Below are 27,349 nucleotides of genomic sequence, written 5' to 3'. Positions count from 1 at the left end.
AAAATAAATTAAATGAATACTCGTGGCCTTCCAAGAAAACATATTTCAAAGATTGTGTAATAAATAAAATAGAATATGCAAATCGGATCGAACCCCCTTGTCTTCTAAGGTCAGGTGATTTTAAAGTAGGCCTAAGGGAAACCCGTTTTAGTAGAATTTATTACAATAACAAACGACATCGTTGCTGCTTTGTACATTACACATCTAACTACATGTTTGACCACTAGTCCCAGACCACGAAAGATCAATTATAACGGTGAATGTTAACGTTATGTCCAATAGAGGGAGACATTGTACCGGTGACTGTAAGGGCGTTTTGGCATGGACATTAGTTCGTTTCAAAAGAACCAAACTCAGTAAGGTGAACCAGAAAGGGAACAAGCAAATGACCTCAGTGCTTTTGGTGTTCACAGTATAGTGACTCAAAGGAGAACCCACTTCTTATTTGAGAATTTAAATAACCAATGTAATTATTATATTGTAAACTATAATTAATTACACAGCATACATCGAAAAACTGTACTTAGTTCATAAGTTCATATAGGCCACACAAGCATTTCATCAAAGAAACTTAAGCCACAAGCATGTCATATTTAGTACTTTATTATAGTCGGTCGAGATGCAGTTCTGATTGTGACTATACTGCATAACATACCACGTTACATCTAAGACATAGCTTCTTACATTAGGGCAAATCGAACCTATCGCTTCCACATATAGCAAACATACATCATATACAAAAGTACAATTATTTGCATAAAAACGTTTAATTTGTAAATATATAACTTCATGTTACAAATCAACTCTGAAACGTCCTAAATACTGCGATTTTTAAATAGAGGGCATGTATAAAAGTCATTACCATATCCAATCTAGAAAATCGTATCTTTATAATAATATGTTGAAAGACGCTGTATTTCAACCTTTAATACCTACTGGACATATGTGTTGGAAGTTGGATAATGGAGAAAAGATGTAAGCTCTAAAGGCTGAAAATATTGGGCAGCATATACATGGTTAAAAAATAAAGCTCATTGTTAGAGAACATTGGCCACATCTTGGAATTATAAATTATGGATTCTTTTGAAAAAGAGAAGAAAAACACTAAACAGAACTGTGGATAAGACCTCTTAAAAAAAGAAGAATACATAGATAAATTCATATATTATAAATCTTAACATTTATACGAGGACAATAATCTGAAGTAAGGCAGCTCTATAGCCATGTTCCAGGTGATGTCTGGCTCTGACATTATGCTGTCACATGCTGGTGATTTCAGGGATACTGAATACTTGTGAATACATTCAGGGTGAGTACAGGTTTGAGGTCTTGAAGAGACTGACTCTTAGTTAGCGTGTCCATTTGTATTATATTCTAAAAGGCAAAGAAGGGAAAAAAGTGCTCAGTATAACTGCCTACTATCCATTCGCTGAGGTTTCCAAAGTCCTTTAACTATTGATTTGGTTTCTAGCTGATGAAAATGGTAGGCATGGTATAACCTGAAAAAGTAGCAGCTTAGACAGGGGTGGGGTAGACGCTTTCGAATCAAACATTGCCCCTCCTTGTAGGACTGGGTGAAGTCTTCCTCCCTAACCGAGGAGTACCCTGTGAACAGATAACAGACAATGAGTTACAACATAGAGGGCCAAATCATTTGGTTAACTCCATTAAAGGATGCCTTTGTCTCTCAGGCCCTTAAACTGAATTACACTAGTAAAGAAATTAATGCTTTCACATAACTTTAGTTTAGATCCATCCAAAATCACACTAACAAAAGAAGTTTATCTATAATAAACAATGTACAAGTGATACGTCAAAGGATGCGTATAAAGGTGAATATAAAAGTGAGGACACTCACTGGTGACTGAGCTTTGGAGAAGTTCATATGGGCATACAGCAACACTGCTATATCCTTATGTCCAGCTTCCAGAGCGATCGACAGGGCATTGCTTTCATCCTAGAGACACGAAAATATAGGATTAGCCTTATTTGTCTGTTCATACTAATTTTGTAATGTCTACTGTGAGCAACAACAAAGTCTATACATAACATACTGTATATTTTTTGAACCCAAAAAGATCAGGTTGTCTACAGACCCCTAGTGGTACCTACGAAGCCACCTGGTTGTGAGTACCAGTAGAGTACCAACCTAAACCGCTTTGATAACGAATACTGCATCCAAACAAAATGGAGCATGTGAAATTCACTAATTTCATCCACCAGAGGTCATAAGATTGCATATAAATACTAAATTGGAAACTAATAAATTTTCATCAATTAAAAATATTAACAGCATGAGTTTTGGATGCACAACATCAGCTTTAATAATCTTTCAAAACTGGGTTTGGACACCATGGGCCTTAAACGGACAAGTCGCCCCAAAAATGAAAATTCTTTCATCATTTACTCACCCTCAGGTTGTTCCAAACCCGTATACATTTCTTTGTTTTGATAAACATAAAAAGATATTAGGAAGAATGTTTATACACCAAACAGATCCCACCCCCCCTTTACTGCCACAGTAGGGAAAATAAAAACTATGGGAGTCAGTGAGATCTGTTTGGTTACTAAAATTCTTCCAAATATTATTTTTTAATTACTAAAGAAAAAAATATCAAATTAATCATCAAAGACATTTGTAAAGGTTTGGAACAACCTGAGGGTGAGTAAATGATGACAGAATTTTCATTTTTTGGGCCGAATTGTCCCTTGACATCTGCTCACTTACATTATCGCTAAGCGTGGCATCACAGCCCGGCTGAGCGAGCAGCAGTTTGACTATTTCGACGTGACCGTGTTCACTAGCGCACATGAGAGCAGTGGATCCCTCGTCATCCTGGATGTTGACGTCTGCCCCGCAGGCAAGAAGAGCCTTTACCATATCCATTCTGCCATGACTGACAGCCAGCATCAGACCCGTCTGACCAGCCTGAAATCACACGGTCAATGACATCAGTTAAGACACACACTATTACAAAAGCAATGGACCAACCAGGAAGGTTGTTAAGTATTTCGAGGAAAACAATTTGGGAACAAAATATACAATGATACAGCATATTTAATTCAAAACAAATGCAGTTTAAATAAATAGGTTTTTAATATATATATATTTTTTTTTTCTGTCATTTTTTCAGATAACAACAAAAAAAGAGATTTACATTTTGTGCTTCAAGTTCAAATAAAAATAAGTAAACGATAACAACATTTACACTTCCCCTTTAAGTATATTCTTATGATCCTATGATCTGACCTGGCTGGCCTTTGCATTGACATCTCCTTTGCTGAATAGCTCTTCAACGACCCTCATGTCCTCTGTCGCCTCCACAGCTGCAAGTGCTGCCAACATGATGGGAGTATAGCCTGCCTTGTTCTGCTGATTGACATTGCAGACATCTGAGAGAAAACACAGAACCGGAGAATTAAATGTCCTGCTGAGTCCACCCTTTCAGCATTCAGAGAGAGGTCGTCTCTTGATTGAACTTAAGGGGACATGCAGGCTATTCAGACTCCCAAGTCACAGGTTGAAAAAGAAGCCAAACACGAAAGAAGTGTTCAGCGACCGGCAATAGGGCCAAGATGGCCAGAGGGACTGAGAAGAGAAGCATACAATAGAGACAATGGAGACAGCTCCATGAATGTCATATAGTAGAGGAGCACAAAGGCGCTGGAATAATGGGCTTTTATTTTCCAGGAGTGCAGACACATCATCATACGTTATTCATTGAGGCCTTTTTAGAGCAGTGGTGTGTTTTTTTCATAGCTGGAGGATAAGCCAGTAGCTTATATATATATGTATAGGTATATTGCTGAGAATTATAAATAGTTAGAGACATAATACACACCAATATCAGCACAAAAACATATTCAACTTATTGTTATGACATTGCTAGGTTTAGGGAAGACGGCCCAAGTGAAAAGTATCCACCCTCAAGTCTCGGTTATATTATAGCCTTAAGCTCAGTGTATACTCGCTGTAGCCTATAGAGAGTAGCGTACCCTACGCCATAGCCTGACGTGAACCTTCAACTCTACGCGGACCAAAACTGATGTGATTGGTCTGTTTGAACAGATCAAAAAACTCTGCGATAGCGTTTACTCAAACGCATTTCCGAATGATGTATCCAAGTAAATTATTTGTTCTTCTGTAATCAACATCTCAAGCTGCAACAAACGTGACGTTTTACTTGTCGCTATCACTGCTAATGCGTCTCAAACGTGCCGCCTCTTATCCGGCTCTTTTCTTGGTTACACATGCAACACCTGCGTGGACACTGACGCCTGGTGGTTATGGCCTGTCGAAGCGGACAATGACACAAAAGTGTAAATTAAAACTGACACGAGGTCCTACGCACGAGCTTTAGATCTGACCCCGGTCAGTCATTTAATGTAAATCTACGGCACTTTGCCCAGTCTTTTTCCGTTTACCTGGCGTACTCCAAACCTCTTTAAAAAGTAACAGCATATTTCTCCAGAGATCACAGATGGTGTGAGAGGAGTTGCGAAGCAACGTTTAATAGAGTTTATGATTTATAACAAACCCCTAGTAAAAACAATAATCACTAACAAGTTTTGCAGACTTTCAACAGACTACATACTGCAAGTGAATTAGATTAGGACACAACTGAAATGATTAGATTGAGTTCCGTCAATATAAAAAGTCTCACAGAATAGCATTTAATAAAGTCAGATTCCATCCAAATAACAATGTGGCTAGACAGCCTTGATTTGAATACTAACCAGCATCCAACAGCTTCTTCACAATGTGGAAGTTGGAATGAGATACGCTGTAATGGAGGGCAGTGTTTCCATTGCCATCCGCCATGTTTACGACATGCTGCAGCAGGGCTGGCGAGATGGATCTGAAGGTGTTCAGGTAGTCCTCTACCATCTCCGACACTGCGGTCTTCTGACTGGACACACGGAACCACTCATGCTGCACAGTGTTTACATATGGCCTCTGGAAGGATTTAAACAAAAGCGTAGTATTACATTGGGCTTCAGCGTGTTTGGGACTACAAATAAAATAAAAACATTTAAAGACAAATTGATTATTCAGAATGAAGTTATTGAACGATCATTAATCTAATATGAATTCCTTCATCAGAGATGGCTTGTCTAAAATTTTGAATAAATACTGTGTGGACTCTGCTTGTCTGGTAAGACCTGATATTAACCGTGCCAGTGCACATCTGGGCATGTTTCAGCTCCTCTGTTCAGAGATCAGCAGAAATAAGAGTTGATTCAACATTCTTTTACACCACGTTAGCCACAGAACAACAATATTCCTTCTCGTTCTGCATATTGAAGCAGAATATAGCAGAACCTTATTTTGCTTTGAATCACATCAAGATTCCTGCTTTAATTGAACTATACTTTTACAAAATCTGAAAATGTTTATATATTAATATTTCCTTACCACATCTTTACTAGATAAAGCCTTGGGGTCGTTGAGGTGGGATTTCAGAATGTTGCATGCAGAAAACATCTTCTCATTCAACTCATATCTGGGAAAACAAAAGCCACATCAGTACACTGACAACCCATCTTTAGCAATAATCAGTATTAGAAGATCCCTGTGTGTTTCATTTATTCATATCGGTCACTACAATGGTTAAGGACTCCTTAAGGACTTATAAAGATCTGTTCTCCATTTGGTGTTATTTAAAAACTTTGCTCTAAAGGTCTGCAAACGCCATGCAAACAGTGGCACACAAATGCCCGATAAGAGAAAGGGAGATTCATATTTTATGTATTTACTTCAGATGTTTCATACAGAAATTCTTCATAAAATTACTTAAGAAATGAGCTAGCATTAACATATGCCAAACATATTCCTCACATCACACAGATTCTATTTAGTTATGACATCTTTTAAAAAGAACCACATGCAGTAGCACACAAAGCCGTACACACATAACCCTATTAAGTTATATTTTGTGGTTTTCAATATTCTACTAGATGGAAAACGCAATATGCATTTTTGTTGTTTTTAATCGCAGGTATAGGAGCGATTCACACTTGTAATTTCGAAGGAGAGTTAGTACTTTTTAACCGGGGTTGTGAAGAAATGGTACAGTGTATAGTACAGTAAAGATGCATTGTACGGTCAAACAAACCCTGCATGTAGTGCAAACAATCGTTTCAGTGTTTGAGGGACAAATAAGAAAAAAAAAGTCAAATGGTTACAGAAACATCTGACGTTTTGGAGCAAATTACATCCCTGGATGCTCATAACTGCCACAGAGTATTTCCAGACATTTTTTTCTCACTAATGCAGATGCATGAGTCAAGCAGCATTTTTTTTCAATCATTAGACTGCAAATAAGAGTGTTAAACCAGAATGCACATTGTGGAAAGTCAGTTATCAACAAATGACACATACGGTCAATTAAACAGAACAACACAAGTGAAGGTAGTAATGTGTAAAAACAGAATTACAGAAATAAACTACTTGCCTCTGCCGTTTCTCTTTGCCCAAGTCCTCCTTGTCCCGGTCTTCATCCACTGCTTCTTTATTTCTAAATTCCTCTTTCCTTCTCTCTCTCATGTCTCCCGTCATGTCCTTCTCCTCCCCTTCATCCTCTGAGCCAGAGGAGCTGCTCTCTTCTGAGCTGGACTCATCGCTTGATGTCGTCTCATACCTTCAGATGGACATATTTGTGGAGATGAAGCTATGCAATACTTTTTAAACCGTTCCATGATAATATTATGCACTTCATTGTTTTCTTGAACCTACCCTCCATTTACACCAACAAACTGCAGGTTCTTTTTCGTTCCATTAGGTCCCTGCTGACCATCCTTCTTCATAATGGACTTCAGGGTGCTTTGACTTCCTGGTAGAAAAGAGAAATGGATACACATCAAGAAGATTATATACAAGAAGGGTTCAAGTCTGGGTCTAATTTTACAAATGCTTCTAGAGTGCATTCTTAAAATGATTAAAACATTTTACCTTTTCAAATTATATGAGAAAAATTATTTAATATAAAAGCTAAATAAAGAAATGTCAATAATTGGTAATGTGTTCCTTTACTTATGGATGCATGCACTCATACACGTTTGTGCAAAACCTGATCTTTGTTATCCAAGCATGACTTGAAATCTAAATTGTGTTCTTGTATGAAACCAAGAAGATCTTTCACACTCTGCAAATCAAGGTGATTTAAGTTTAAGCAAATTAAAACTTTGAAAATGTTTCTTTTTATTGAAATCAAATAATATATTGGCCAAAAATTATTGGAAAAACTTACGCTAAACGAAAAATTTAAATCGTGCCTCAGAAATTAATTTACATAATTTGAATGCACTGAAATTACAAGATTAGTTAAGATTTTTTTTATTATATAGCAATTTAAAAATATTTATTACATATGATATGTATCATATTATGTATGCAATATTAATAAAAATACAAAAAATTTAGTTATACTTTGCCACAATCTCAAAGTGGTGACAGTCAACAGGCACTCAAAACTGAGAGCAACACAGACCTGACATCATGATTCATTACGAAATGGAGACTAAGTGCTGTTGTGGAAAATGATCAAGCTTCAACCACATTAGCCAGAAACAAATCAAGACCATAAGCTACAGCTGGTTACAAGAATTCATACGTGTTAGACATATCGAAAGCCTGTTTTTGTTGTTTTAACAGTAGAAACTTTGAGAACCGCTAAAAGTCTTTGAAACTGTGAAGCAAAAAGAAACTCATCCCATAGCCTAAAGCTATGCCAAACATGTTAAGTACAGGCTTCGCTCTGCCAAATACCAAAGACGATCGACGCCCCTCTCCACAGAGACTGAAAAAGAACAATTCTGAGAACTGCCAGAACATGCCCTTCCGATTGACGCGCTCTCTCTGACGCTCTGCTTCTCTAAAGGTGTATGTGTTAAAAAGCAGTCATTATCCACGTTTTCCTTATTTTGACAGGTGAGAGCAAGAAGTATGTGCCTTGCAGCCAGTAATCTGTTACATGTTCACCCGAGACAGCCACACGAGAGCAGTTTCATGAGGTTAGTTTTCAAGATGAAAAACGAGCTTGCAATGTCACTTCGGAAAAAGTCTCACCTAAAGTCAACTAAACAATAACATGTAGACCTTAAGTATCCTGTTCACCAGAATTACCAGGTAGTTGAAAGGAAATACTTTCTTACACACATACACACTTTTTAGGTAAAACATTTCACGAAAAATATGATTTTGAAATATATTGGCTTAAATAGACTCCATTATGTACTCTATATATAGTTGATAATAGATAGACAGTGATAGATCAACTGGGCATACCATGCAACGCTGTTGACATCTGCTGGTCCATGCGGCTCTTCTGTGCAGTACTCAGTGTATCTTCTGTACACACACTTTGTATCCGTGTAACCTCCGTCTTTACACTACTCAAGTGGGAACTGACATCACTAACCTGCTGTGTTTCTGGGGGAATATGATACAGAATACGATCAGCTTATTTAAGTGCACATGTTAGATTTATCAATTGAATTTAAAAATGAAAAACAAATAGGCCGGATTTGAACCCGTGTCCTTGGGAGCACCACAGCTTTGAAGTTTTATGATCATATCATGCACTCTGAGTCTGGATACATCAGTGTATTGCTTTTGCTATACACAATTTCGCATCTGTCCTCTGTTTATAATTGTACTAGTCATGTTAACACATGTATAGTAGACTTGACTGTCTGAAGCCAAAGGTTTTCACAAGTTGGCGTAGAGTGTCGGATTTAGTTGCAATAGTCAATGCATGTATGATTCTGTTAAAAAAATTAAGTTAACATCCGGTTTGTTTTGTGGGTGCGGAAGAAAAAAAAAATGCGTCTGCAAGGCACTGTTTGGGATTAGATTAAATGTGATATGGAAAATAATTCAAATTCTTGATATCAGATGGGCTTTGCTTGGTAAAAAGACTTTCAAATAAGGAGAATATTGGAGGAGTTTATTCTAGCGCCAATTCATTTTTTAGTAAATATGGAAACACTAAACTCTTGGCAGCAGATTTGAGTGACCATCTACCACAATCACCTCATGTGCGTGTATAAACTCTCGCACACTTCTTCTACAGAGTATCAGCAAATGGTTCTTCAAACTTCATAGCATTTCATAGACATGTTAATTCAAGGCTCATTACAAAATAGCACACACTAAAAAAACATGAGAAACTTGGGGAATTCAATCAGTATACATTCATTTATAATTAATTAAAATCTGTAAAAAAATGTTACGGTTATTTTACATGAAACAAATGATGTGATTTTCACAATGAAGCTGTGAAATCAATTAAATATACTGTTTATATTGCGCAAATATAAGTAAAAATAAGTAAATCTAAGAAACTCAAATATTTCTATTAGAATTCACCAAAAAGTGTAGATTAAAATTTTTATTAGTCAATTAAATACTTGTGTTTTCATTTAATAAACTTAAACACCATAAATAGATTTTCGAGAAATCACCTGTTGGAATTTTTATATATTTTTTTAAATGTCCCACTGAAAAAAATCAGTTAAATGACTTTTAAAAATTATTTTTGTATAATTTACTGAGCCACATGTATTACTTTTTAGAGTGTAGATCTTTTCCAGGAGGCTGATCTTATAGAAAGTGTTTACACAAAGCTTTTGTCCATTACATAACACTGAGGACTTATGAATCAGCATCGGCAAAGACAACAACTAGTCATTTAGCACAAGCTGCTGCCTTCCAAAAAAATGAGCTCATTGTTGGATTACATCCAAAGCCCCCATGCATTTTTTCAGGGTCAGAGAAAACATTACCCTGTCAGATCGTGTCAGGCATTACTACAGACACAAACACTGTGTACCCCATGTCTTCACTATTCTTCACCAAACCCTGCATGAACAGACATTTTATGTGTAAATATAGAGATCAGAAGCATTGCAGTAGTTTAGGTCAAAAGGTTGATTTTAAACATTCCTGCTATTTTCTCCCTACCTAATGGATGCTATCATAGTTTGAGGTTTTAATAGGGAAACAATAAAGCAGCATCATATGTTGGTTTTACAACATTATTAGATAATGAAGCTAGGTTAATAGGATAGTTCATCCCATCATTTATTCACCCTCATGTGATATTTTAAATCTGTATGACTTTCTTTTGTCACCAGAACACAAAAGAAGATATTTTGAGAATGTCGGTACCCAAACAACACAGCCCCCCCATAAACTTCCAGTCTACAGACACAAAATCAAAGTTAATTTCTCAAACTAACCTCATGTTCCACAAAAGAAAGAGTCATACAAAGATTTTGAAATACATAAGGGTGAACAATGATGACAACAATTTACTTCTGGGTGAACTATCCATTTAAGAAAGCTAGTATATCATAGAAAATGCCAATTGCTAAAACACAGCATTGGAACATTTGAGATTACACAACTAACCTTTGACTACACTGCCCGAGTCTCCTTGTGGCTTCAGAAGATCCGTGCCGCAGAGATCTTCAACACTTCCATACTTCATAACAGAATTGATGGATGATAGTGTAGTAACAAGCTCACTGTTTATGGAGCTAAACTGGGATTGCTGAGGTGGGCCAAATGCATCTGCTAGCTCAGTGTAGTTCTGGGCGAGCAACGTCTGCTGTTCCTGCAACAGCTTTTGCACTCTTTCTATATAGTGATCGAGTCCAACACCTTGCCCAGCCTGTGACTGGATGGACTCCAAAGGAACTATTTCAACTTGGGTCTGGGCAGGATTCTGAGAGGGTCCACAGGCAATGTTCCTTGTCTTCAGACCAACTAAGAAGTTCTCGTGTATGCTTGTGTGACCAACCCCAGTCTCCTTGGATCTGCAAGATAACATCCTGTCAAGCACACCCTCTTCCGAAGCTGCGGTTCCTACTGAAACGGAGCGCGTTTTAATTGTGGTCTGCAAGTCTTTTACGAGACCATCTCCGACGGCAATTGTACGAGTCTCCACTGGTTCCGTGCTTATTTGTTTGTCTTTTGAATATGATACTGTGGTTGTGCAGGAATCAGTCAGGAATATATTTTCTGTACTGGTTAACTTGTTTGTTTTTTCAATTTCTGTGTTTGTGTATTGAGATGCACATGTAGGTAAGACCATGACTCCAAAGTCAGTTTTTTGAACTTCATCGGTTGCTGAACTCTGGGTTACCACCTCCATGATAGGCTTGACCGACACATCCACTGAACAATCTCCACATCCAATAGACCTGAAATCATTGACCTGTTCGGCCTCTGCTTTGCAAAGTCCTAAACCTTCAGAAGTTAACTCCGTGTTGATCCCCACTTCACATACACTTACTTCCACTCCTACTCTTTGATCGCACATCTCAACCTGGCTGCCAACATATTGATCTTTCACCTCGGGACGTTCTTGTACAACCCACCGCTCCATCGGCAACTCTGGACCCACAGCGACATTCTTTACATCTACATACATCTTGCATGTGATGCCCACTACATTCATTTGTGGGACGTGATTTACACTTGCGTCGCTAAACTCAACATGGTTGCCCACACCTTGGCTCTGCGTAGACACTCTGGCTTCCACTGAAGTGCTGTACATTTCCGGCTTGGCCATCAAACCTTTATCAGCCTTTTTTCTTGACCCAGCCACTTGAAGCTGAAGCTTTAGTTTTCCCATCTCCATTTCGTGGGTGGTCTCCTTAAGCTGAACTTCCAATCTGTAGATCTTTTCTTTTAGGGCTTCGATGGTCTGGTGCTGCATCTCGATCTCTGCTTCTACTTCACTACTCATGCCCAGCATGGCTTCAGTCACCCCAACTCCTGCGCTCCTCACGTCCTGCTCTGTACCCACAGCCACATCTCTGCTTCGCTCTGGTGACCTATGATATACGACCACGTTGTTCATGTTTTCGTCGGCTCCGACGCCAATGGACTTGCTCTCACGACTCCACTGCTGCACGTTTTGCTTCGTTTTTTGCGCTGTTTGGTGTAAATTGTGTTTCAAATCCTCACTATTATCCTGGATTTTCTTCTCTAAAGCCTCCACTTCAGCTGTCAGTTGTCTGAACTCTTGTAGACTTTGAGAGCTCTGCTCAGTGTTATCCATCTCATTGATGTGGAGCTCAGAACCTGCTGGAAGCTGACTTAGTGGCTCATACTGATCAGCACTGCCGACGCTGTAGGAGCGCTTCCTAAAACCTCCACCCAAACCCTGTCCAGCAAGCTTTGAGTTCTTCATTTGGGACACCAGTTGTCTCTTCTCCTCTTGCAAGACTGAGATCTTGACTTGAAGGATTGGGATGGTCTTTACTTGCCCCTCAAGTTCTTTAAGCCGCTTTAGAGCCACTACCATCTGTTCTCGAATGTGCTGGAGGTGCAGGGGACTAACATTGGTCACCGGTGTGGTCATGCCCGAGCTGAGGGGGCTGTGGCGGATTGAACTGCCCATGGATGATGTTAAGTAGAGGTTATACTCACCATTGCCCAGATGTCCGTTATGTTGCAGAGAATTAGAGCTGGGTGAAAACTGACTTGGCCCATATGAGCCACTGTAAGAAGACAGGGAGCTGGAAGAGCCCATCCCTCCGAAGCTGGCCAGTCGCCTACGGGGCGGCTCGCTGACTGGTGGCTGCATGAGGAGGCGTTCCTGCTCTAGGCGTCTTCGAGTCTCCATTAGCGTTTTCTCCACCTGGGGATTATGGCGAAGGAGGCGGGGAGACGGTGGTGGTAGTAGCTGCTTGGTCTCAGGGATGTTCAAAACGGCTTGCGGGGCTTCATGGATTTCTACAGTGTGGCCAGGGGGGGCTACCTGGGTCCGAGGTGTGAAGTAGATGGGTGACTGTTTGCTCTCATCGCTGTTGGAGGAGGACAAGGAGTCAGTCGAAGTCCAGTCAGTCTGGCCACTGCAACTGCTCTGTGGCTGCGGGACAGACCGGACCACTTTTGGCTTTCTCTGGATGTTTAGCTTCTTGATGGTGTTGCCCCTCTCAATGTCATCCACATACTTAAGAAAGTCCAAGTCTAGCTGATAACCATATGGGGTTTCCAGAGAGTACGGGTCCTTATCATCATCATCTTTTTCTGCTGGAAGCAACAAAAGGAGGCATTAGTTTAATAATAGCACACAGTACATAGCATGAAATATCCAGCAATGCATTTTACAGCTGATAATTAAGAGAGCACTTAATTTGTGCATTTCTGCATGTTAAGTGGCTATTCCAGTCCAGTGTCTGTCGAATTTCAACAGAAAGAAACCTCAGGAATAAAAAAAATGCAATGTGAAAGACTAAGAGATTGCAAGAAAGTTGTAAAGAAGTCAGGCTTCTTCGATTGAAATGATCCTAAAACACATTTAAAACATTTATCTTGTGTTGATTAGACATGAATATGAACTTGTTTTTTTTTGCAGCGCTCCACATCTGCAAAAACAGTATACGTATTTGAAATTGGACAAACTGGTCAGAATATTGAAATGTTCTGCCAGTAAATGCAAAATAAAAACAATATTTTTATTTGGGAGGAATGTTATTACCAGTTCAAATTATTAAACAATATAAAAGTGTAGAAAAATTATATGGCTATGATTTTACAGATACATGAACTACCTACCTACGGTTAAATAAATAAATTTATAACACCAACTTACAGACGCATTCTACGTTGTATCATGACAAAACAAACTCCATGTGTTTACAGAGTATTCTTAAGGGGAGGGTGGGGGTGGGGTTAAAGGGAAACATGAAGAACAAATGTTTCCTTCTAACCAAAGATATATGTGGTCTGATGCGACTGACAATTGTAAACATTTCACTTCTTCCCATCAGACGCGAAATGCCTTGTCAATGGTGCAAAAGGTTTCTTTTCTCCAGCTAGAAGCCTAGGAATATCCATCAACAGATCTTAAATCACGGTCCAAATTCCACACCAGAGAGAGAATTGCTGCCGTCAGTTAGATAGATTAACTCTGGAACCAAAGACACTTTCAGCTAATATAGAGAGCAGACACAGTACATTAAATATAAACAGCAAACCACTAAACACATCCCCTTGCTATTTTCCTTTTCAAAGAAGTATGTCAAATGTATTGAAGTTGACTTGAGCATGTAACACTTTGTCTCCCGTAGCCTTTGATAGAACTGAAGGATTTCACTTAAGCAACCAAATCCCTCATTGTTCAAGCGTCACTTACCCCAAGTCAAACAGCAGTTTCCATGCAGCGCCGCATGTTCCCTCGCAGGCCGTAATAGAGTTTTATAAGTAGAACAAGCTGCAGGCAGCCTCTGCTCGCTCACTGAGCACTTTCTCAACCTTCACTCCATAAGGGGAAAAAAATTCCACTATTGGTGTAAACTTAGCCCAGCACGTGATAGGCTGGCTGCCTAGACCAATCACGCAGCACTTACGCGGCCTTATTTCTTTCAAAGCACTCTTTAAAAGACTTTGTAACCCCTTCAAACAGTGGGTCCTTTTAAAATACACTTTTTTATGTTAACCTAAACAATCTAAATCGTCCAGAAACATAAGATAAAGCTTATTTGTTTGCGCCTCCGTGGTGTGTCTAGTGTATCTATATCTAGACTTGCTGATAAAAATACCAGCACAGAAACAAAAATAGGGTCGTGTAAACAGACCAGTTGGATGATGTTTTTCAAATACTCAAACCAAACTTTAGGGCTTTACTTTGCATTTAAATAAGCAACAATAATTCAAGAGAGCACTGACAAAACCCTTTAACCCACATTTGCGTGGCAACAATCCCTAGCCTGTAAAGCATGCCGGTTTGCTGAGCATAGCAAGTACTAAACAGCAAAGTCACAGAGAGCGAGACTGGCTTGTCTGGTACGGCAAACAGATATTAGGGCAGCTGACCTCACCCTACTGTATGTGAACACGGAGGGGGGTTGTCGACCTGTGACACCGAATGAATGAGTGAGAGGTAAGGGAAACAAAACGAAGGCAGTGTGAGAAAGAGCTCCAAGAATAATCCACCCACACCATCGCTTAAGAGTCTAAAATTACACCGGACGCCAGACACAAAAACACCCCGGAGGATGTTCAGATCAAAATAGTTCAATTGGATGAAGCAAACTTGCTCTCTCTTCATCCCTGTGTGCCTTACATTGGCTAGACTGGTCCAACCACCAACCGTGAGAGGGTAAAAGATAAAAAAAATTAGACGGAAGTTACACCAAATATACATTTCATATCAATAAACTTTGTGTCTTTTCGTCATTAGTGGAAGTTAAATTATACATATCTGTGCAATTCACAGATCCAGTATAGGCTGACGTTTCATACCCAAAATAGGTTGGCTTGGACTGCATGGATACTCCTGAAATGTTACATTTCCAGGTAATGTGACATGATGTTTTGCTAAATCTGACGGACTAAAACTCAAAGTAAGGGTGTGACCAATAACAAAGCAGAGAAAAAGGAGTCACAGGTGGACTAACAAACATGACACATGATCATTTGGCATGTCTGTGGTCACCAAGATACTTGTGGACAGGAGGAGCTGAATGCTTGACATGTAATGATGTGCGTTTTAAAGGTGTATAATAGTGTTATATTTACAGGAAGCTTTACTGTTAAAACACAAATTACAATTGAAGAATGTTAATGTAAAGAAAACAACATATAAAATACTCTGTCTACATGCAGGGTGGGGTCCTCTGCAAGAAATCTATGTGACGATGTAATGAATATATGTGGGTTTCCTTTGAAAACCCTGTACGATATCAAAAATAGTACACAAAAACTTCTTTCATGAAGGTTTTTTAATTATTAAGCGGGACGGTGTCAGTTCTCTCCGTAAAAACCAACAGTCTACCAAATGTAGCATTAGCATCATGTAAACCGCCGTAAATAGATCTGCAGACAGCCTCTTTTCTGAGACATTCCACTCTTAGTGCTTTTCTGCACTGTCTATAATGAGAGAGGTGAACAAAGACAGACTAGATGCCTCCCAACTGCATACTTTTTAAGGCATTTATTTAACATCATTAATTTGGCAGACACTTTTACAATACAAACTGTGAATAGTGTGCAACAGATTAAAAAAATGGATCGTAAACCTAGTACGAATCAATCTTTAAGTTTAAAATGTCACGCTTATCTTCTGTGTCTATCCAAATCTTTCCGATGGCATGTCAGCAAGTAGACGGCAAATATCTGCATGATCAGCATCAGAATACTGCCACCACACAAAATGCTGCGTTTGGTAAACAGACACGACCTACCAAAAAAGAGCAACTACCAAATATTAGTTTTAGATCTTTAGTTGAGTAAACACAGTTCTGTGTGGTTGATTCAGATACAAAACTGAAGCCAATATTCACTGAACATTATAAATGAATGAGAACAGTTGATTTATTACAACAGTCTGTGCAGGTCTTTTCAATGAACGGGAGGATGTGTTAAATGTTAGTAAAGGAAATAGATGCTCACTTGAATGTTTGGCCTTGATGCTTAACTTGCTAATGAAACTTCATGGTAATGAATAGTACAGTACAAACTAAACGAGACAGGGGTTTCAAAATACGCACAGCTCACAATTCATTACAATACACAATACTGGGTTTATGATGCACCACGATTTTAAAAAAAATCAACACTTCAATGACAGATTTTTCCCATTAAGAGTTTTTAGTAATTTGGAATTTAGTTAAATAATTCACAACATTCAAGGTTTAATTCAACCATCTTTATGTAAATGAATAAAACTGAATAAATCTTTCACGGAAAAATAAAACTGAATTTTAACATGAAAATATAAGAATGCATTTCATTTAAAAACATATTGCTTTAAATTTACGATTCACATCTTAATAACTTCACGAAACATATCTTAATGTTTCTGTATTGTGATATATTGTTCGATATATTGTTACACCCCTAACCAGCTAATAGCTTTCCTGTAGCTCAGCGGTAAGAGCATTGTGGGATCGATCCCAGGGGATTGCAGATACCCAAGTATAAATGTATAGGATAATGCAATGTAAGTCGCTTTGGATAAAAGCGTCTGCCAAAAGCATAAATGTAAATGTTAATGTAACCATAAGCACTTAATTACACTATAAGTGAGTAAAGCACAAAGAACCAAAATCTGAAATGTCACTTCACTTTAAATTATCATTTACTCATAATACATGAATGAATATGCTATGAATGAACAGACAGAGAGCTATTGAACAGATTCATTGTTATTTGAGTTAACAAAACCACCACGTCCCAGAATAAGGATACTGTACTACAGCCTGTATAACTAGGACATGAACAAAGATGGAATGAATTGGAATTACAGAGGGAATTAAAATAATGCATGTCTGAATCATAGGCCCACATCTGATCTCACCTAATAATAAATAATACAAGGCATAGATATGTATTATACTCTACCATTAATTGAGATAAGATATTACCATATAGACCAGCCAAACCCAGACTGAGAGACTTAATTTCATGTACTTAAAAAGAATAGAAACTAAACACAATATTAGAGCAATAAGGTAAAACATGGCGTAAAATCTTTATTTGTTGTCGACCAATATGGGTTTTTAATGTCCAATTTAAAAAATGTACCGTTGCAAACTTGGCGATAAGATACCAATATAGCAAATGCAATTGAGTTGCTAACAAATTAATGTGCCTTATAGTGTGACAGAAAAAAATTAATCACTGTTTTTACGAATTTTAATATGAATTATTTTTGCTGTCACACCATATGACACATATACAGTATATTTGTCAACTATCCAAATACAGTAAATGAGACACGATAGTTCATAATTTTGTTTTACCAACAAAGCAAAATAGGCATGACGTGTTATATGATCAAGCAGCAGCCAGCGCAGAGACAGAGAGACAGAGAGACAGAGAGAGACTGAAAACATCCCTTCAGAATGACCTGTCCCACCGCTAGCGACATACTTTAACATCATACATTTAAGTCATTTTGCAGTGTAGCCTTTGATAATCCAACAGTTTTCGTTTATTCATATTTTCAGTTTATAATGTTGAAAAACACTTTTTAATGAAGTGGTTTGGTGTAGGGGTACACCGAACAATACTTTCTTTCAGCAGTCAGTTAAAGGCCTTTTAAAGGCTTTTCAAGAAGGGAAAGGGCTCGATTATTTTGTTTTAATTTAGCCTACTTGTTTTTCTCAATTTTATTTTAAGTTATATTTTATTATATTGAATATAAAAGCACATTTTGACCCTTCAGTTTATGCAATAGTGAAATATTTGTCTAAATAGAAGAAATTCAAAGAGAAAGGGTAAAATTCAAAAGGCAATATATCAGTCTATCACTGTTCTGTTTATTCTAGAACAGGCAGGAAGCTTAGGTTTGCAGTGGGCATACACACAAAAGCAACTACAAATGTTTAAAGGTTAATGAGCTAACAGTATGTTTGAACACATGCATCCATTGTGGGTTAACAGTATAATCGACCCATAAGCCAGTGTCCAAAATTTCAGCATTTCCATGAGACCTGCAATCTTGACATGCTAATCAGCTAAACTCTAGACTTCATAAAAGCCACAGCTTGGCAGTCTCGTTTCAACACCAAGCGCTTTGGCCTTAGCCTGCTGTAAAGCCGCCACATGGAAAGAGTCCAAGAAAACACAATATCTCCTTAGACTGTAACTGACCTGAATTGCATTGTGTAAACGTCAAAGGTTATGGGACAGACAGACAACAAAAGTCTTCAAATCAGACACAACATCTTAAAGTGAGGTCTGCTATCTATTAGCAGTGTGACTTAAAGTCAACAAAAACATGCTGCTTTGAGAAATAAAGAGGTACAAAACGACCAGCATAAGTTGGTTACACAGTGCACAAACTCCTTGGAATGAGACTAAATAGGCTTTAAAGTCTTTAGTTCTAATGAACTCCATTTATTTTCCACTGCATCAGTCAATATAAAGCAAATGAAATAATATCTGAGACCTATTACTCATCTTGTTGCTCTTTTACTGTCAGGAAGAATGTGTAATGGAATGTGTTGAAGCTGTGGTTTTGTGCTCACAGTCTCGCAAGGCTGACAAGCAATATTTCACAGCACGCTGCGAAGATTTGCAATGTCGTCCCCCAGTTTAAGATGTGCGGAATGGTGCAGGACTTTTCTCAGGACGCTTTTATTCTCAAACAATGCTGTAAGAATGTTTCCGATATATAGCGGTGCTGTTGGAGCAATGTTCTATTATCCAACGAAAAAGCGAACCTAGTGATGTTCATCAGTGAACAGAACATATAGTCATGCAAAATTATAAGGGAGGGGTGTTACCTGAGGCGTTGCCGTTAATATGCATGGTTTGGGCCATGATGGAAGCCGCTCGCTCGAAATCCCACAGACAGCCTGAATGCGCTCATGCAAATGACATGCATCAAATCAGCTTGCCATGCAACCTGCAAACTGGAGAAACAAATAAAAACATACATGAAAAACAAGATAAAAGATGTTAGAAACTACACCACATGCATGATTCAAAACCATTTTAAAATTGAAGATGGAACATAGTTGAATATTTGTAAACCAATACCTATGCGTTTTACTGTAAAATAATATATATATAAATAAAACGACACGCGCACTTTATTAATGCAGCAAACATGTCAGGAGAATCTGGAGCATTTTAAAATGTCAGAGAAAGACACACCACGGAACTTGCAGCGCCAGAGTAAATTTCTGAATGAAATGTATATAGGACAAGTGACAAACCATAGCGTTGTAATATTGTGCATGACCTTGTGGGTAGTTTAACCAAAACAAGAGCTTTCACTGAGGTTATTTAATATTTAACAACAAATAGAACTCTAACCTTGGTGGACATATGTAGACAACCTTGTGACCCATCCAACAGTGCTAACCCTTACGCTTAAAGGGCGAGTCCACACAAAAATGTACCCCCACCTGTATAAATGGCTTTGTTCTGTTCAACACAAAGAAAGATGATTGGAAAAAATGTGAGCAGCTGACTATTCTGGGACATCATTCACTACCATAGTAGGGGAAAAAAAATTGTAGTCAAAAATGCCCCAGACCTGTTTGCTTTCCTAAATTCTAGAATATCGAATTTTGTATTCAACAGAACAAAAAACAAGCATTCGTCCTTCTATTCTATTCAATGACTTCCCAGAAACAGTCTGTTGCTTATATTTTTCCAAATATGCACCTATACTATATCAGGGCTCTAGACTGTGACCAAATGATCACATTTTGCGACAATTTTTTTCCTGCCGGTGCGACCAGTTCTCGCATGTTGTTGAGATATGCGGACGCCCAGTGAGTCAGAGCGCAAACTACTAAACGGAGTTCTCTCTAACGTCTTCTTACTTTGAAACGGTCTTAGAAACACAAACTCACGTCAAAACTCACATATTAGCAAGGATCCTTGTAAAAGTAGTCCGTATCAGTAACATAAACAGTCGGGAAATGCAAGTGTCACATTAGATCTGTATGTCCGTTTACTTGCTCGTAAAGGGATAGCAGCATAATATAGATCTCTGTTTATAATGGTTAACAAATGACGGCCTCAAAAACACGGACTGATATTAAAGGAATTGTGTACTCCTTATTTGAGTTGTTTGCAATAAAATATTTTACAATATTACGATTACAAATTACAATATTTATTTGTTAAAGATGTACTTTAAATATGTTAAAGTGATGAAAGAGTTTATGTAAAACTAAAAAGATTCATATTAATTTGTAATTGATTTATTAGTGTATTAAACACATTAGGGTGCAGTTTAATTGTTACTTTTTCCTTGCCTCACCCCCGACTATGGCACTACCAAATTAAGGGCTAATGCCACCAACTGCATGACTTTGTAGCACCAGTACCACCTCTCTCAAATGTTAGTCTAGAGTCCTGCTATATTCTGGATGACACCAAAACCAGCAATGCATGGTTAGTTTAGAAGGAATTTTTGGGTACAGGTTTTATTTTTGCCTGACCCTCAACTTAAACTCATTGCTGATATTGCCATTTTGCAAACTTTTGTTGTTCTGTTCATTTTTAAACCACACCCACTCCACCAAACCCCGCCCCAAACGCAATTCTACAAACCTTAAAATGCAAAATGACTCACAGGCAAACCTTTTGAGTGGGTGGAACCTGACAGTTTTGATGTTGACCGTTTATATGTCCCGTCAAATACCAAAAGTTTCCAAAGTAAATGGCGGGACACATTTTTTCACTGCATGTGTTCATGGGAACTGCAGTGTGTCATTACAACTCCGACACGTCTCAGTGATCTTCAATCTTTCAAGCATTTACAGACATTATCTTCCTCAGTTTTAAAATCATTACATTTTAAAGACAGAAAACTGTATACAGAACCGCAGCAAATGGCGACCGAGCAACAGACATACATGTGTACAGCAGATACACTGGTGAGCCTCATAAATCCCTGAAGGTGGAATAGCAGGAAGAAGAACCGGTGGGAGGTCGATCATGTTCTCTAAAGAACATAGACTTGGGAAGCCAGTAAAAACAATGATTGGACCAGTCTTGAATATTACGAAACACAGCACATGTTATGTTTTTCACAAAAGAACGTTCAGAAACACATCGATTTCAACAGCATGCCTTACATTTGCAAACGCATGCAACAAAGCCAAAGTCCACAGCTACAACATGAAACTACCTAAAAACATTGTGCAACATTCTTTTAATGGCATCAGGTCAAAATAAAGCTATGAAATGTGTGCGCAATTAGAAAGTATAAATATGTCTTTTTTGTTTTAATATGAGACAGAATTTCCAAGTTCACAAGAACATTAGAGCTCACCGACAAATCACTTCAGACTAAAAACCTATTCTACACGGTGTAGACAGTTGTTTAAAGAAATATCTATCAATCACAGCAAAGTCATAGTCCAAATAAATACGTCTGGGCAATGTCAACTATGAGGTTAACATAACATTTCTAAGTGGCAAAATAATGTGCACGCAAACACTTAAAGAACCTACCTTGCTCAGTCATTCTTAAACTTCTTCAACATGTAGTTATAGAGATCAGCATGACTGGCCTTGCAGTCGCCTAAAAGTCAAGAGACATCCATGTAAAGTGAAGTGTGTGTTACAGCTAAGATTAGCTAACTTGCTCAGATGTCAGTTGAACGACTTGGGTCCTATAAGAGGAAAGGATGCATCCGTGTAGGACAGATCAGTGACAAACTCAAGGGTCAGCACCTTTAATCCAAGACCCCCAGTGAAAATCAGATAATGATGTCTAAGGAAACACTTGTACCAAATAAAGTCCTCCACTGGCACAACGGCATCAGCAAGGTTGCTTGTTAATAGCAAACAGGTTCAGCCCAGTGCAGGTTGACATGTAACGGCAGGTATATTCTTACTGATAGAACAGAAATACTGACAGGTGTGTTTCTTAATTCAAGGTTACTCCCTGTTCTCAACCCTTTGTTGGGAAAGTCGGTATTTTAGATGGCTTTGTCTAGATGAAAAAGAAATCGCTGATAAATCTGTGATTTAAGGGATTAATAGATCCTTGAATAACGTTTTTTTGCCTAAAACATACAATGGCAGCAGATGAGACAGGACAAGCAATTTAGAAGCACTATATCAATATACAGTTGTGGTCATGGCGAAGACCAAACAGCTTTTTGTGCAACATGTTCTTTTAATTCCCAATCTGGTTAGATTAAACCAAAAAGGGGATTCATTTTATGGGATGGTAAAAGATGGACAACACACTAAACTAAGATATTTATTGGACAAAATCATTTGGCAAAAGGCAAACTAAAGCATATCAGGATATACTGTATGTGCTTTGTTCTAATATTCAAAGAAATGCATACTGTAGAAAAAACCTCACACGACAAAGCATAATCCACTACAATTTTATCAGTTATTAATATTTTGTTGATGCATGTTGTGTGTAATTTTTTCGCCATTTTCTCCTTATATTATACAACGAGATTTACAAGACCACCCACCTTACTTGGGTTTATATATGGGCAGTCTTAGTCAAATCGTGTTACTAACTGACGTAGATTTGCCGGGGTGGGATTACAGAAGGCATTTCAGGCTGGTCTGGGCGACCTCTGGCTTTAACGTGTCTAATACATGCATGGGCGACTTATAACACAACAAAGACAAAGAAAAACACGTATTTCCGGCAAATCACCCATTTAATTTACAATTCTAAACACAATGTGCACAACACACATTGAGGATTTTTAAAACATATTTAGTTAAATATTTAAATGAAAGTACGAAAAAAAAAATCACGTGACTCTCTCCTTTCCTCTCTTTGGAAACATCCCATGCTTATTTATCTCCACTGTGGTGAAAGCAGAAAGCGTGAGGAGAAAGTCACCTGACTCAACATTATAGCCAGAAGCTGCTCATAACCATGCAGTGCAGGTCCATACAAAGCACCAGATTTAAAGACAAACACACGAAAGTCGGAAAGAGAGTTATGCAGCTGTAAAATGGGAGTGGTAAGGTGTAGTATCTTTAAAAAAAAACACACCTAGTTTCCCATAAAATAAAAGATTCACGTAATGTTCTAATACACCTTCACATAATAATTTTAAAGGGTTAGTCCGCACACGGGTGTCCTCAATTAGGTTGGATAGCCGTGTGGCTGAATGCTGTTGTTTCCTGTTTGCAACGTGACCAACACAGCATATTTGATTAATACAAGTATTTTAAATGAAGATTTAAAATTGTGTTTGTCTCTCACTGACAAATTAAATGCAAAACCAAATCATAGACTAGTTTGGTCAGGGGCACAATTCTCAGGAGGGAACAATGTTTTGAAACTTTCCTCTTCAATTTAATGCATAATTTTCACATAGCTTCTGTTTACCTTCAGCGCACAAAGCAAGCAGAAGATCTTATACTAGCTCCGCCCACCAGTATCATTAAAAACAGTGAAAGAATAAGAACGACATTGATTTAAACTGAGACTTCGGTGGCATGTGGAGTAAAGTTTTTTGTTTCGACGCTATAGACCAAGTGTTGCCAACTCTTTTCAACGGAAAGTAGATAAAGCCTGCCGAAAAGTCGCTAAATGTCGCCAGATAACGTCACGTGCTAATCTGCATATCCACGACGTCATCGTGTAGTATCTGACAAGCAAAGACCTTCAGGTCTGCTTCATATCTCTACTCTCTGAGCTGTCGTATAAAGTATTGTTTTAAAACAATTCACCCAAATGCACAATAGATAGGTTCTCAATGACTTATTTTTGTGTTTCTGTTGGCAGACAACAAAAACAATTTAATAGTCAGTGAACTCGACTCCTTAAAACTACACACCAGAAATAATTTTCGTTGAACAGCTAAAATCCATCCGTGTTCATGTTTACACGACAATAGTCATGACGTTTCGTCGCGTTTCGTAATCATAAATGCTCAAACAAGATCAATAAGTGATTCGTTCTTGGAAACATTGTACATGCGAACTGTGAATCACGCGTCAAAACGGTCTGGGCAGTAGAAGTGAAGCAGAATGTTTCGCTAAGCCGCCAAGGCTTATTCAGAAAGAAGTTTGATTTGTCGCTAGTTGCTTTTTTAAAAATAAGACGCTAAAGGGGTCTAAAAAAAAAAAAAAAAAAACCCGTCGCCAAGTCGGCAACACTGGATAGACCCGTGTTCGATCCCTGAGATTCTCTGAACTTGTACTTCTACTTCTTTCCATTACATATCAGATCGTCAAGGCTTTTATTTTCAATAAATTAAGATGATGTTTGAAAATTGGCTAAGCAGAGTTTAATTATAAAGTTTAATTATAAAGACCCGGACCGCGAATCATGATTCATTCAAACATCTGACTAATGCTTTAGTTTAAATTAAGCACCACGTGTGATGATCCGGACCACATTATTGTTTGAAGTAGGAAAAACTCAACTGCCTAATGTTCACTCATTAACCCCCTTTTAGTGGACATCATAATGAAGACAAGCTTTAGGCAGAAAGGGGATTTGGCCCACGGCAACTTGACCATGAAAGCAGGCAGCTGAATTTCATTACAGCATTAAGCTTTGAATGAGCCAGAACCAAAAGACTTCAGTGAAGGGGGATGGTGAACACACCTGTGCGTGTGCATTAGCTTCTGGCAGGGTCATAAGCTTGACCCGGGCTCGAATGCCCCCGACCTTTCCTTACAACAAGCATGCAGATCCCCCTTGTTCCAAATTCAGCTTCAAAGCTTATAATTAAGTACTGAGGGGATACCGAAATAGCAAATAACTTTTGCATCGCCAAAGACACAACAGAGCGAGCAACCAACCGATATAAATAATCTTAATGCAGTTAGAAAGTTAAAAAAGAACACTGTAAATTATTTCGAAAGGACTGCAGTATTAAATGATTACAATAATTCCATCCTGATCTCACGGCAATTTTTGACTGTTTTATACGGTGGCTAATTCATATGAATTCCCACAATGTGAATCATACAAAAACGTCAGATTGTTAGAAAAAAAATCAATATGACAGCCGCTAACCCCACCCCTATACCTGACATCATTGGTGCAAAAGCAAATCATACTTCAAAGTACAAATAAGATCATACAAATTCATATTAATTAGCATTATAAGATTGTGTTGATAATTCAACCATTCACACAGTCATTACCCGTTTCATCTGAAGCATCTACATCCAGGGTCTCCAAAAAACTCGACATCAAAACCTAACCGTGAATGTAAGGTCCTTCTAAGTATCTGGTGCAAAGTTCTGTACTAAACTGAAGATCAGACCGAAGGTCCTAAACCCGTTTGGGTCGGCTAAATATAAAGACCTATATTAGCCTATTTTTATTATCACCCACTTGGCCCGATCTGTTAACCTTAAACGGCTTCCTTTGATGTAGCTTTAAATGTATTAGTAAGTGGAGGCAAAGTGCTTGCTTATCAGTTACAAGGCCATCACTCGTAGCCACTACAATCTCTTCCTGTTTCCAGACTGAATAAAAATACTTATCAGAATAATATATGGAACAGAAGATTAAACGTATGCGATACTTTTGGAATTAAGAAAATCAAATAACTGTGTAGACAGAAATACACACTATTTAGAACAAATCAGCTTGACCTAAATGTAAAATCATTTGAAAGACTGCTTGTGCTTTTTCAAATTGCCTCTTATCTACTATTGTCAAAGGTTAAGAGGTATTTGACCTCCATATGTCACGCTGCCAGAGAAATAACTGCCAATGAAATGAGTAAATAATAACAAAAAATAGATATACATAGCCTGCCCAATCATGAACATGTAACTTTTAATAAATATGTATATTACTTTATTGAAGTAAAGAGAATATTACAACACGTTTGTTAATTTTTTAACAACAACAAAAACTGCTTGCGAAAAACAACTAAGATCCTTTGAATGAATTGATAGTTCAACCAAAAATGAAAATTCTGTCATCATTTACGCACCCTCATCATGTCAAACCTGTATGAGTTTCTTTCGTCTGCAGAACACGCAAGGAGATATTTAGAAAAATGTTGAGCGAATAACAATGGCAGCCATTGATTTTTGTGAATGTGTCCATAGGGACACAATGTGTCCTTAGAGAATGTGCCCACACCCTAGGGATGAGAGATATGGCCCTAAAACTCTATCACAGTCATTTCTGGTATTTCTTGCGGTAACGATACAAATGATGATTTAACTAGAACACCATCCACCGCTGTTTTTTGCTACAAGTGATAGTAGCTGCATGTAGTCTAGAAACACAAACATTAATCAAAAAGTAAAACGTACCCCAAATCAAACTGGCTCCTAAAATATATACATCCAGTATTTTTGTACGTAGAAAATATAATGGTCACATGGTTGTGTTACAAGGTTGTAGTAATGAAAGAATTAAATGAACTCAAACTCCAAATGCACATCATGTCATACCTAAACTGTATATAGCATATTGTTGGGTGGAAACAATCACATCACGCTGTCAATCACTCTCTCCTGAACTGTGTGAACCTTCTCTTCTCACAGAAACATATTCTGTATCCGTCCATGACTCGAGCTACCGAAAGAGAACAGTAAAATGTTGACAAAAGAAATCTACACTGTCATACCCTCATGAACGTATTCAATATAACATAATCCTATATATAACATGCAAAAAAAATCATTTAAAAATGTTTTATCTTCTTTTGTGTTCTGCAGAAGAAAGAAAGCCATTCAGGTTTGAAATGACAAAAAGGGTGAATAAATGATGACAGAATTTTCATTTTTTGGGTGAACTATCACTTAAGTTAGAAAAGTGCTGCATAGACTGCCACAGTTGTATCACATATGCTGTTTATTTCAAAGTCTTTCAAGGCCAGTGTAAAACAACTGAACTCAGTAAAAAGTAAAACATACAAATACAAAAATAATAATAATGGGTTTATGAAT

General features: G+C 38.0%; 1 protein-coding gene across 7 annotated transcripts in view; it reads right to left on the bottom strand.

Moving 5' to 3' along the window:
• Positions 1-587: 587 nt before the first annotated feature.
• The window catches only part of kank1a (KN motif and ankyrin repeat domains 1a), a 42,776-nt gene continuing 16,014 nt past the window's right edge, over positions 588-27,349 (bottom strand). For 2 of the 7 annotated variants that reach the window (XM_056745748.1, XM_056745746.1), the window contains exons 2-12: positions 19,252-19,380; positions 10,415-13,048; positions 8,288-8,431; positions 6,737-6,833; positions 6,456-6,641; positions 5,417-5,504; positions 4,738-4,957; positions 3,251-3,393; positions 2,729-2,929; positions 1,859-1,957; positions 588-1,605 (exon numbers count right to left, since the gene is read on the bottom strand). In XM_056745748.1, coding sequence (XP_056601726.1) covers positions 1,546-1,605; positions 1,859-1,957; positions 2,729-2,929; positions 3,251-3,393; positions 4,738-4,957; positions 5,417-5,504; positions 6,456-6,641; positions 6,737-6,833; positions 8,288-8,431; positions 10,415-13,048; positions 19,252-19,288 — 3,909 coding nt within the window. In that variant the 5' untranslated portion in view covers positions 19,289-19,380 and the 3' untranslated portion in view covers positions 588-1,545. Of the gene's footprint in view, positions 1,606-1,858; positions 1,958-2,728; positions 2,930-3,250; positions 3,394-4,737; positions 4,958-5,416; positions 5,505-6,455; positions 6,642-6,736; positions 6,834-8,287; positions 8,432-10,414; positions 13,049-14,153; positions 14,262-19,251; positions 19,381-21,943; positions 22,247-27,349 lie in introns of those variants that run through there. The other 5 variants (XM_056745749.1, XM_056745747.1, XM_056745750.1 and 2 more) reach the window with 5 other exon arrangements.

Source organism: Triplophysa dalaica, chromosome 4 (genome assembly GCF_015846415.1).
Source record: "Triplophysa dalaica isolate WHDGS20190420 chromosome 4, ASM1584641v1, whole genome shotgun sequence".
Lineage (NCBI taxonomy): Eukaryota > Metazoa > Chordata > Actinopteri > Cypriniformes > Nemacheilidae > Triplophysa > Triplophysa dalaica.
Note: the sequence above shows the minus strand (reverse complement) of the source record. Positions and strands in the feature narration are given on the sequence as shown.